The sequence below is a fragment of the Opisthorchis viverrini genome, assembly GCF_000715545.1.
Source record: "Opisthorchis viverrini unplaced genomic scaffold opera_v5_98, whole genome shotgun sequence".
In the NCBI taxonomy this organism is placed as follows: domain Eukaryota; kingdom Metazoa; phylum Platyhelminthes; class Trematoda; order Opisthorchiida; family Opisthorchiidae; genus Opisthorchis; species Opisthorchis viverrini.
Genome location: NW_008751755.1, coordinates 911,419 through 924,448, shown reverse-complemented (window position 1 = coordinate 924,448; position 13,030 = coordinate 911,419). Strand labels below are relative to the sequence as shown.

Genomic DNA, 13,030 nt, shown 5'->3' with positions numbered 1-13,030 from the left:
TTCTTGTATTAAGAAACATTCCCTTTGATATTCGTAAACAAGTTCTGGAACCCGTGTCATGATAGAATGATCTCCACTGGTGTTGTCAACCTAATATTCTTTGTAAAGCAACTCCGGTTTATCTTGGGTTTGATCTTTGTCACAACAGTGACCGAACTAAAATAATTCAATATTCCTGCAGCATGTTTGAACGGACTGAGGAATACTCACAAGGTTATTGCCAATGACGGCAGCTTTGCCCATCTTGAGGCTCATCAAACAGACTCAGTCTCTGAGTTCCCGTCAAACTCATGTTTCACTTTAACTCATATGTTCCGTAAGCTGTAGAAAAATATGGGCGCTCACGAAACCTTGAAAGGCTGAGGGTAGTTTAAGGGTGACCTGACTTTGGTCCACCTTTACGTCGCTCGAAACGGCACATAAAACGGCATGTATTTTCTTCCCTCAACCAGGTGAATTAATAGACCGGAAATAAAGTTCACTGTAATAAATGATCTGCTTAAATTAATCTCCTGTGGAAAGTGATTTATTTCAAGACTTGTTTCTACACATGGAAAATCGATTCGGAATAGACTTTTAGGCACCCAAATCATTCTAGTTAGTAACATTTAGTCTCTGGTGCTGACAGGGTAAGGTTTCCTACATTTAGTCAATATGTCGATGGAGAACGTGATTTCTGGCAGTTGAGCAATTTACCTAATTCTTGAGGGTGAACTGATCGATACTCGTCCAGGGCACCAGTAAATGCGTGATAAAGAAATTCACGTTGTTTGGGGTAGGGCGCACGCAGCTCAACTATAGGGGGTCCACTAGATTATTTTACGCTGCACATCATCTTTACCGGTTCTCTGGTGTTCCCAGGAGGTTCACAGTGTGAATGCCATCGATTGTTTGCAGAAGATTCTTTGCCTGGTGCACTATCTGGAGAAGATAAGTGGTCCCGACTGCGAAGCATCTTCACCTTGATGGTAGTTGGGTGCTGTAGTATACTCCCAATACTTAGGTTAATTTTATTAGAATAAGAGCGCTGATAATACACAGAAATCAGTCGGCACATTTTTTATAAAATACTTGATACAATAAAACGAAAAAAACGAGGGAAGTGAAATCACCGAATACTCGGTTGACCATGCAGAGACTGTGAGACTCAAGGGAAAGCAGAACGACTGGCATGCAGGCTACGCTGATCTTATTGCATGACCGAATCTCTTCTGAAAACCTGATAGGTGAAAAACTTCCCTTACGCGTTTGAACAAGAACAACGCAGACGTCCCCCGAAAAAAAGTGATTTGTTCTATCCTGACTATTCTCAAAACTCAGTGAGAGATCCAGTTAGGTGGAGTGCAGTTGTCCTCTCCAGTGAATTTCCTAGTTATTGTATACTTAATTTTCCTCGTCGCATAACTTTTGACAGGCCAGCCGTTGAAAAAATTATTAGAACGATGTATCCCATTTTAGTTACTAATTTTTCTGCGTTCTTTAGAAAACGTGCGTTGAAGTTTTCAGCGTGGATGAGGACGGGGAATTTTCGTGTCCATGTGATTAGACTACTGTATTTTGTTCTTCTTAAATCACCCTACTAAGTTTCTGTCGGAAATCAATATTCCAGAGCTGCGTAACTTCATTTAACCTAGCCAGAACGATACGGATACGTACGCAAGAACGTGCATCTATTTTTTAATGCCTGCCTTGACAAGTCATCCATCTTCAAACTGACTATTTTTTGCAATGGGAAAACACGCGTCCTTTCGGGTTTTGTGGCGTGGTGGTGAGGGGACTTGTCTTAACAATACGGTCACTGCTTCACAACCCAGGGATTCACCGAACCACAAATAGCTTGATTCCGTTCCGGATACGCCGGAGTGGTAAGTAGCTTGAGCTTCGAGTGGGCGCCTCCACAAACTAATGTGAAGTTAAGGGATGTCTTAGAAACCAAATTTCGCAAATTGGTTGTAGCCTGCAAACAAGGATGACCAAAAACGCCAATATCTTGTTTGGAGTCACCTGACAGTAGTCTGCAAAAACCAGCAGTGGTATGATCACGTGACCAAAGCTTCCTGAAGCGGAACAGAATGGTTTGAAATGTTGTTGCCGTTAGTCCGTTTTAATAATTTGTCGTCAAAAATAAAATGTGAAATAGCATGGTTGTCATGTTGGTCAGATTGATGAAAATAATCTCAGAATGGCCGAATTCTACCTAGACTCATCAGACATCGAGGCGAGAAAACTCAGCTGCTGATTGGACGCTCAAATAGTCAATCAATTCTACAACTGCTGACGATGATGAGTGTTCACCCATTGCCCATCAGGCAGCCTGAACTCAAGGCCAAAAGTTCACTTTATTTACCATGATATCTCTCGTAATTTTGCACTCGCTTGTTCGCAATAAAACCCTTGTGTTGCTTTCCCGACACTAAGGCAGTGGAGCTGGGACAATGTAAAAATAACGGTAAAATATGGTGCATTTCTGTTTATAACCAAAGCTTTCCCGTATGCGTACCCGATAGCCGAAACGATTAACAAGAGCACATAAAGAAGAAAAGGTGCTTTGACTCACAGTTTGGTGTTTAATGTCTGAAAAAGTCCCCAGGTAGGTCACACATGTCCCTAACCTCACTGTATTCTTAATTCATCGTTTCACAATCTATCTTTCTTCATAACTGTCCGTCGTATTTCCCCGGATGTTTCCTAGATACAAAAGCCCGGTTATTCGATAAACATTCAGGTTGTTTGCGTTTGTAACACTTACTATCTTGTGGAGAACGCTTACCGGGACCGGGTCACTTAGATTTGAATTCCTGAAGTGCCCACGCCTAATGCAGTGGCTCCTGGAAACCCTCGGGATACTGAGTAATAGCACAATTCTGTCTGCTGATATATCTCTCTACGGCTTCTGTTTTGCACAAGTTTGTGCCTTACCATCTTTTAGTTAGGACGCAAGTTATTCAGATAAACACTGCAGGAAAAAGACCTACTAAAGTTGATTAAATACACCTATCCCTCAGATTTATAATTGATCGTGAGCACACGTGCGTGCTTTCGGAAATGTTGATTTGTCAGATAATCCCAGAATAGTAATGAGTCATACTTTGAGTGATACTCTGATTTGCACTCTTGGACATGGACAGTTTTAGCAAAGTCTTTTAGAATACTTTAAATCCCAGTTATTTGGGTGGCAAAATCATCTATGTGGAGCTCACTTGGGCACCAGCTTGTAGATATTTTTTATTTCAATTTGTATGAAAGGGAGAGTTGTACAAATTTTGCATGAACCATACCATCTTCCAGTTGGACAGTGAAAATGGGAGCAAGGCTCAACATACTTTGCGCCAGGAAACGTTTTAGCGCACATCATTTCACTCTAGGGTTTCAGTTTTTCATACACCAACCAGGTTCACCAGCTTATTACAGCTTGCAGTAGTGTCCAACTGACGCAAAATTTGTTCGGTATTTTGCCTTTACGTAACCGGGCTTTTAAATTGCAGTTTTTTATTATTCCATTTGCAATAGGTCAAAGTATACTTTGCTTTACGAGTGGGGGGAACTGACGTAGAATCGGCTAATATTTTGTGATTCTGGGCATTACCTGGTTTCATGTGATCAAAGATCATTAAATCAATCAATCACTAAATGATTACATGTTATACTGGCCGAACTGTTTTCCCAACCATAGATCCGATAACTCAGGTGCCTTACTTAACACGTTTTAGAAGTACGTAAGAGAATATCGGGCTCAAAACACGACCGCATTGATTCGAGTCCCATTTTTAGCCATTACCGCATCCAATTTCACCCCAGGTCTTTTACAAGCAAATCACACAGGGTCAGTTATCCTTGGCTACTGAATAAAGTTATATGGATCACAATATGTTGGGTGAGGGAGTGTGCAACTCTGGTTATTGATTACCACACGTCTACGGGCCTTTTATGAATCAGTGATTGCTGAGTCCGGTCTACTAACTCTTCTTGTTAGCAAGTGACTCGGGCTGACTGCCAAACGCAATAAAATGAATGAAGAATCCCTCCAAGTCCGATGTAAAAGTCTTGGTTTAGCTTTTTCAAATCATCAAGGACCTGTCCACACATCAACTCAAGGGCCAACTCAGAATGACGTCTTTGGGAAGAACTTTCGAGTTTTATTTTTGACTTCAGCAACCCCCCCGAGCAGATAACATACAAAGTTATGTTGTCATCATGTACGAGTGGGGTTACACGCTGGTTCCCACAATGTACCAACCGAACATAATTCCATCTCAGATTGTCAACGGCGATTGCCAAATTCACTCGGAGTATTGTCAGCCTGCGTAAGATCAGATCATTTAAGACCTCTTCGTTTTTTCTGCACTGAAGTACGACTAGGGAGTTCCTCTCCCCATCACCTAAGCATCAGGCAATCGAAAGAATAAGCCTGAGGATGATCCATGAAACTGTGGTCGCTCGATTGTTGGGGTAAACAACGGTGAAAAATGTGTCATGAATGTATCCTTCCTCACCGATGCACTGATTAACCCTCAGTTATGGGGGGAACAGACACTCTCTCGCTCGAATTCCTAAAATATGACCGATGATTTCGTAGCCTCGGCATCTCTGTCAACCAAGTGAAAAAGACAATCGGACCAGAAAAGACCGGCTGACACTAATGCGGGACGGATTGCCAGCATCAAAACGGTTTGTCCTAAAGTTCACTGCTGTTATTGCTGTTTATTGCTTTCCAGGCTTCCCCATTGGTTGCTTCTTTTACTGCTTCCACATCACATCTTTTCTAGTTCACTTGCACTTCTAGGTCTTTGAAAACCCAAATTTTGGACTGCGGCCTTCTCGTTTTGCATACTTGACCGTGGCAGTTGAGTGCTGCCAGTCCATCTGAACACAAGTGGGAACCATCGGTAACGAAATCGATCACATGCTCAGCAGATCATGGCAGATAGTAGCTCATTTTTACCCACTGTCTGAGATTCTCTCGAGTTTTCACCTTGGATACCAAGTGCAAGAAGAATTTCAAGTAAATTTGTGAGTTGCGTGAACAACAAAGCCTAAAATTGGGCATATAACACAGACAGCGCAGGTTCTTAGCTCAGCTACACCAAAATCCTATCACTCCACATTTTACTCGACCTTCTGTTAGCTCAAGGGGACATTCGCATAGGTACAGAGGCTTAGGATAGTCCAAGAGTTACGCGTGAGAGTGGGTAGTATCGAGTTCTTCATAAGCAAATTTCACTCACCACAACATACATTAGAATGCTTTTAGGAGGGAAAGGTGACCGAACGTTCTCACCTGGAATACGCAGTCAAACATTGCTTAATTTACCATGCGCAACGCGATTTATCGTTATGTTGTTTCCGTTCCCCATTCTCGTTTTTCGTCCGAAATTTTATCGGTTTTTCTTCCTTAGGCCATCCTCCAACTTTGACCTTTCGCGCCCAGTATCTCACCGCCACGTGGACATGGTCATCTGCTGAATCCCTCATGTTGCCTCGGTGCAAATTTTGGGCAGTTCCAACGTTTCCTGTCAACTTTACTTGTCTGGGACCCAGTTTAGGGCACTCAGTGTTAAAAAAGTCGGAACAACCCTAAAATTTGGGGTTGCTATCGTTATTGTTCTTGCATTTATGTTTCCACATCTAATGTCAAACTGCCATTGGAACGGTTGGATTTTGTGCGTGACCCATTGTGACCTGTGAGGCGGGCGTCACACGCGGTTGTGAAACTGTTCGGAGGCGTAATTAAACGGAAGGGTAACCGTTACAGACCCAACCGGTTGTCGGACGCGGGTCATGGCAAGGTAAGTGCTGAAAACAAATGAATTGCTGTTTATGTTTTCTAGAGGCTCGAATGAATCCTAACTTGTTGACGATATTCGTCAGCTGAATGTGCTGCACAAAACGCCGTGTTTCAAGTGGGACAAGGCTTGAACTGTCATCAGGTTTCTTCAAAAGCCAAACAACGGTTTCGTCCCTCTTGTAACTCATTAGGTAGACGGAGTCTGAGTTTCTGTCAATCTTGTACTCTGTTTGAGCGCCGGCGCTAGAAAGACGCGCCCCTGAGGTGACCATCGACACCATACGTTTCGGATAGCAGATGCGTGGGCGGAGCCAACCAAACATGGCTTAGCAGGATGCGACCATTGGCTGAACAGAAGGAGTAAAACGAGTGACCATATTTGGCCATTTAGCCATCCTGTATATTTGCACACCAGCTCCGTATGCTTGACCTGACAATACGACCAGTTTTCCGTTTTTTCCTTATCGCAAAGTCTGGCAGGCTCAATTGAGGCATACCCAATGGGCGGTTGCTCATGACACAATAGAAAACGAGAAACGGATGTTGGATCTAATTGGATGGCGTCTCAGCGCCAACTCTGCGAAGATGATGTTGGACATGAGTGGTTGTCCACCTGGGAAACCAGAAGTCATCAGTAGTGCTCCTTGAGGATGCTGTTGGTCTTCATTGTGCGCAGGTCAAATGACTGTGGCTTTAAAGGAACTCAGTTGCTTGTTCTTAATGTACCTTGCTGGATATGCAATCTTGCGCAGGAGCTCGACAAAATCCAATGGCTTGTCTTCTTCAGATGTGAATGGGTGAGTTTGAAATAGTTGTTTCATTGCTAGTTTGAATTTTCCAGAATATCCCAGAAAGAGAAAACCACCACTATGAATTTGACTGATGGGAACCATTGTTCATTCAACTGAAAACCTGAGCCTCTCCTATCCCGACACAACGGATTTGTAGTTTTCGAAAACACACCTGGAAGACTTTGTTTTCTCTTACATACATCTTAGATACATCGTTGTACCTAGATATCCACCTGATGACAAGTTTACTTCTCACTTGTCAGCAATACTACCAACGTCTTCCTGAACTAACTGGGAAGACCTCGCTGTACACGTTAACCACAGTCTTCGTGAACTAGAAGTGTTTGCCTCCTGAACGTGTCTTCACCCTCACAAACCGATCGAGTCTGTTGTAGAAACGGCCAGCTGGTTGACTTGTGCTCAAGTTCTGTTCTAGTAAACGGTCGCACTGATCAACAGAGTTTGAGGTTAGAAACAACACTTATAAGCTGGGACTGAAACCGAGGAGTGCTTGTTGAAAAAGCGCGAACGGTTGCTCTACCGAATCCATTTGGTGTTGCCGTCAGCTTCAGGCGACGTGCGAATGAGTAGATTGTTTCTAGTTTTCTCAAATCGACTTAGTTGAAACCAGACCGAATCAAGTTTGATTTGGGCTGATAGTCAGGATTTTGAGTTATTCTCCCCCCTTTTAGTGTCAAAATGTCCTAATTTTATGTACCTTCATATTCACAGATAAAACAGTTCCAAGAATTTTTTTATTTGGCAACCAGCTCTACGAAGTTAATGAAACTTGCTTTGTCACCACGATTTTTCTTTTGTGGTGAGTGAAAAATTAGTCATCAAGTTCCTAAGGACCTACCCTTTCTCTACATAATATCTCGGGGTATCAGGCGAAGACAGAGACAGAGCTGCTCCTCTTCTCCTGGACTATAAGCCTTCGTTTTTTTTTACAGAAACACTGTATGCTTCACAATGAAATCTTAAAGTATTCAGCGATCATTCCACCACACCCGAGCAGTTCTCTTCACTGATGACGACTTCAACGTGTCTCCATAACAGGAATGTTTGAGTTGGAATTTGCGCCACAGTGCAGAGATGAAAACACGATTCTCCTTCGATCAAAATCTTCTTCAGAATTCTGCAGCAGTTCCCGTCTTGAGAAACTCAATCTGCACGAAATATTTGCTGAAAGGATTTTCTCGTTCGTCCGCTTTTACGAAGAACTTTCTCAAAGTATCTTCCGCTTCCCTTTCTAGATAGATAATGCCTTCTCAAGAGAACTGTGCATGTGAGACAGAAGGCCGTTTGTCAAACGGTACAATAAGCACTGCTTCAGACAGCCGCTGGTCCTCAGTGTTAAGTACCATCTTAAACACGCGGGTTTTTTCTGATTGTTGGTGTTTTCTCTCAAGTTGTTGATGAAAAAGTAGGTTGCAATGGCCACCCAAGTAGTCCATCCACAAGAAGAAACTGAATGACAATGGTAGGCAGCATTCTGTTATATCTGCTCATTCGCTGCTGACCCACTCTAGTGCCTAATGCCGAAAAAAAGACTCACAGAAGGGAAAGCAACACTTACATTCCAAACAAGCAAGTGCGAGAGCGTCAGTGCGTGCGAGCGCAAAGGTACAACATTCTCAAGCTATCTATTGGAGAGACACTGTCTGAACTTGGTCCAATGCTGACGCACGCGGTCTGGCCTTGGTACGAGGCTGTGACGCACTGCATATTTCGGGGCGTTGATCAACGCTGACTCGCGCTGTCTTGGTTTGATACAAGGCTGTGATGCGCTGCATGTTGAGAGGGTGTTGTCTGTCTGGTCAACGTCTAGCGGAGCTGAGAGTCTTAGTAGACTTGCAGAATTCAGTGATTGCTTTCAGGACTGTGACCTTCCTGATACATTCGCATCAACTCTGGACTTGACTCTAGTGGAGTTGGCTCAAGATGTGAATTCGCACGGTCCCTTGATTTGCTTCGGAGCTCAACTGAGTAGATAAACCGGAATGTGATACAAACGACGCTTTGACGAAACCCGTCTACAATCTCCACACTCGGCTGTTAATGAACCTCAGGAATTACGTGTGGACGTAATCGAAAGTTAAAAACATTCAACTCAACTTATTTCTCAATTGGTTCCCAACGATTGACCAACAGTTGGCAAAAATGAGAAGAGCAAAATTTTGTCCAAGCCGCCGACAATTTAGTCAGTCAGTTTGACCTTTCTAAATATCCCATTTATCAAAGCTAAATTCTAGGCTATTTTAAGTCAGATCCAATCGAAAAACCTTCAATAATGCACTTGGGTTGTGTTTGACAAGTGTTTGTAAGTAAAAGTTTTACAATAAATCCGCGTCAGTAGCGTACGTTAGTTTATTTTATTGTATTTTCCTCTGGCTATCAGTTCAGTCATTTGCGGGCAGATTACGTCCCTTCATCGTTTTTGAGGCGAATCTAAAATTCAACTCTCCTATGTTTGTATCACTTTGTGTGACACCAAACTTCTCTCGGATACCAGTCGCCTTGGTGTCTGACCTGATCTAGGATTGACTAGTGGGTTGTCAGTTTGATCACGTTTATGAAGTAGGCCTTGTCAACCTAGCTCACAACTGCATACTCCCTATTCTCGGCTGCATTTTGGTTTTCTGTCTAAGAACAACTCGGATGGCCTAGTCATAACTTGGCAGTTGCAGCATCTCTTCAATGATGACCTTCCGGGTTGCTACGAAAGATCGTTTATTCTAAAGACATTCCTAACTTACATGCTAACACTCTCCCATCCCTAATTTAACCAAATTCCCTTACTGGTAGAACGCTCCACACAAACGCGAAGTAATTTATAAGAATACGCAGGCCCATGTCATTTAGGTCACGTTTTTGCCGAAAGTCAATTTTGGTTAATCGAGGTTGGCCTTTGGGAGACTGATGAGGAATTTATATGTGCTGACATAGTGCGATTCCCTTGGGGAAATATTGATTTGCTAGTCAAATTCAGTGAAACTTAGAGGTGTCTTTAAATTGCATTTTATGGAATATTATACGTTAACCGTAACAGACTGAGAACCTGGTACTGAGATCACTGCTTCAATTTTCGGATTAGAATAGACTTGGGGAAAAGGAACTTCCGCGTTTGTCTAATTCTCAGGACATTCCATTTACTTTCACAGTTTGACACAGTATGATAGCCACTCATGATATGGAGACGTTTTACACAAATATCCGTTTCATTGTTTCTTGTGGCGGCTATGATCCATTTTACTAAACATACGATACGATACTACATACTATACAATACAATACAATACTATACTATACTATACTATGCTATACTAAACTATACTACACTATACTATGCTATACTATACTATACTATGCTGTACTATACTATACTACACTATACTATACCATACTATACTATACTATATATTATACTGCATACTATATGCTATACTATACAATCTATACATTGTCCGACGCTAAGAAAAACTATCTTATTTTGTCATGATTCCGAAATAACCAAATACCTTTGTCCCTCAGTAAATCTGCGCTCCAACCACTGAGCCATCTAAGGAAATGACCCTAGAAGTCTACAATCAACTAATTGTAGAAATCCTTGAAGATGGTTGTCCAATAAAACCGAAAGGTTGGATTAGGACGTTCCACTATGCTGTGTTTTGACTTTAAAGTCTGCATAAGTGGCACTGGAAGTTGCCGAGAGCTATGTGTTTCTCGGACGTTGCATTATCTCCGACGGTGATGTGACAGAGGAAGTCAACGCAGAGGCTATAGGCGACTTTGCCAGTTAGTGTCACTCCCGACCCTGTTTCTTTCTTCTTTCCATTGGACGTTGACACAGTTGTACAGCAATGAAGCATCAGTCTTCTCACATGGTCTTGCTCCCAACGATGATGATGATGTCTGAACTAGAAATGGAAGCTTACACAAAGCATGAAGGCACACTAACGGATAAATTCATTCTGGTCTCCATTTTACTTTCTCTATCCGAAACAACCAATTTTTGTTTCCTTATCTCCCAGGTATCAAGTCAGCCTTGATAAGCAACCACCAAAAGTGTTTCTTGATACGATTTGGAGCTCTCGTACACATCATTCGAAGGTTGATAGTGTAAGGATATTCGGGAGTTTCGGTGACGATTTCGTCCTACAAATGAAGTCAGGCTTTGCTGAAAAGCCGAGGAGTACTGTACAAATGATTTAACGATAGTGGGAATCACCGGAAGTGCGCGTTCTGCAGAACTCCGGGGAGCCTCGAACCTACAGCCTCCGGGCAAGTAGTTTAAATCGGCCACGAGCGGCTGATCAGCAAGGTGATTAGGCCCAACTTAGACGGGATGAACGAAACTCCCATCTGGGAAGTCTTCTCTTGAAGGACCTGTCAACATATGTGACAACCCGATGTGAAACCCGTGACTGAGGGATCCGCGGCGCTACATCCTGTCTGTGTGCGAGTCGCTGATCAGTCGCTTGTGGCCGGACGATTAAATGTTCCAGCTGCAGCACACTTTCGGTGTCTAACTGCCATGCCACCAAGAGGAAGCAAGGGAATACTACCAGGTTACCCAAGCCTAGACAGGACATTTTGATAGGCAGGGGTCGGGTTCGAACCACGGACCTTCCGGTCAGTGAATTCGTACCCTAACCACTGAGCCATCCCGTCCATCCAAAGTGCAAACTGGAGGCTCGCGAGTTTGAGACCAAAGGAGCTTTGTGAGATTCACCCTCCCAATGAATTCCAATGAGGATGAAACAGCTGTACTGTGCTTTCAGCCTTTCATCAGCATCTAGAGGGCCTAACCGGTACTATGCATAAATGGGCTGTCCTTGATCACAGCTAAGAACACCATCACAGACATCTACAAAACCAAGTGATAATTTTACATCGCATTATTTATTTTCCATAATGTGCCAAGTTTTAAAGTGCAGTGTGGATGAGAACAACTCCTTGAGTCCTAACTCTGTGTTGTGCAGTTCTTAAAAGACCGTTTGAAAGTAAATGACAAAAAGAACAAACAATCGAAATTAACTTGTTCAATTTCTTGATACAAACAACTTTAATGTAAAAACATTGCGTACGGAACTTACATTCAGATACTTTAACTACACATATACTCCGTATACACCTGCTATCGATTTTACCAGACAAAGGTGTCGTCCTCAAAGGTATGCATGTGAAACTACAGATGCTTATTACGGATGGCTTTAAAGAACAGAAAATGCAGTTGATTGGTGAAAACTTCATTTCAGCAATAGCAACAACCAATGAATGTTGAGCTGTTCACCAAGCTTTGCTGCCTGTATTGTATATACACCGTAGTCAGTCACGTGACAATCAATGGACCACGCAGCAACCAGGTCAGTCGTCAAATGGCTACTTTAAGCAGTTTGTTTTGCACGCTTCTTCTGCTCATAGTACAGTCGACGTTTTTAAAGGTACTTTTGAAGAAAACTATGAGCACACATGGCATGTTCCTCTATTTGTTGAGGTTTTGAAGTATCCGATTACCAAGTTAAACATCTGAAGTTATTGGTTATCATTCATTGTCTGAGTAAAACTCATAGAAACTTTAGTTGATGTTTTACCCCGTGGTCTGGGAAAGGTAGTCTAACTGTCTTCGGGAACCTACATGTTGTGAAACGGCATACTTACATATTTAAGAGGAAACCACTATGTCGCTGTCAAATCGAAGTTTGATATTGTACGAGCGAAATTCACCCAATTAGTAATCTGCCAGTTGCAGAAGGAACACTGTTAAAGCAAAAGAAATGGAGCACATCTCAGCCTTCAAGTGATCAATAACACAACCGAAACTACCCAGCAAGCGGTGGCCAGAAGTCAGTGCATTCAATTGATAGCGTGATGCGTTACACAAGAACAGAGCCAACCTACTAAGGACGTTGATATAAACGACAGTACTGCTAGTGTTCTTTAAATAGAACACTTTTGGAAGAAATCATCAGAAAACGAATAATTTTGCCCGGTTTTGACTTTCTAGTCATTAAATTCACCTCCAAACTCACACCAAACGAAAGAAAGATTAAAAGCAGTCGAGGTATTGCTTTTAAATGCGCAAACATGAGAAAATTGTCTGGTAAGACCATAATACTGACTTACTGACAACCACTCTCTGGCCTGAGATGAGCTTCACAGAATTCCCAACAGGTAGAATATCAGTGCCCTAGTTCTGCTGCACTGGGCCGACCAAATTCAAGTGGATATCTCGTTAGCGTTCACAGTCAGCATAAAGTTATTCTGAAGCCGGTTGATTTGGCAACCTCCTCATACAAGGAGAAGGTAAATGCTGATTCCTAGACTTGAACGATGACGCCCTCATGCGTTCATTGGGAGCGTGAAAATGGGTACACCACAGCACACATCGTTCATCCAAGCAAAAATGTATTCTACGTTGTTTGTGAGCTAAGACAACAGACGCAAGTTT

General features: G+C 42.6%; 1 protein-coding gene across 1 annotated transcript in view; it reads right to left on the bottom strand.

Annotated features, from left to right (window-relative positions):
• Positions 1–11,754, bottom strand: part of T265_05319 (hypothetical protein) — a gene marked incomplete at both ends in the record, with an annotated part of 39,463 nt that extends 27,709 nt beyond the window's left edge. The window contains one exon of the mRNA XM_009170302.1: positions 11,676–11,754. Coding sequence (XP_009168566.1) covers positions 11,676–11,677 — 2 coding nt within the window. The remainder of the gene's footprint in view (positions 1–11,675) is intronic.
• Positions 11,755–13,030: the final 1,276 nt, after the last annotated feature.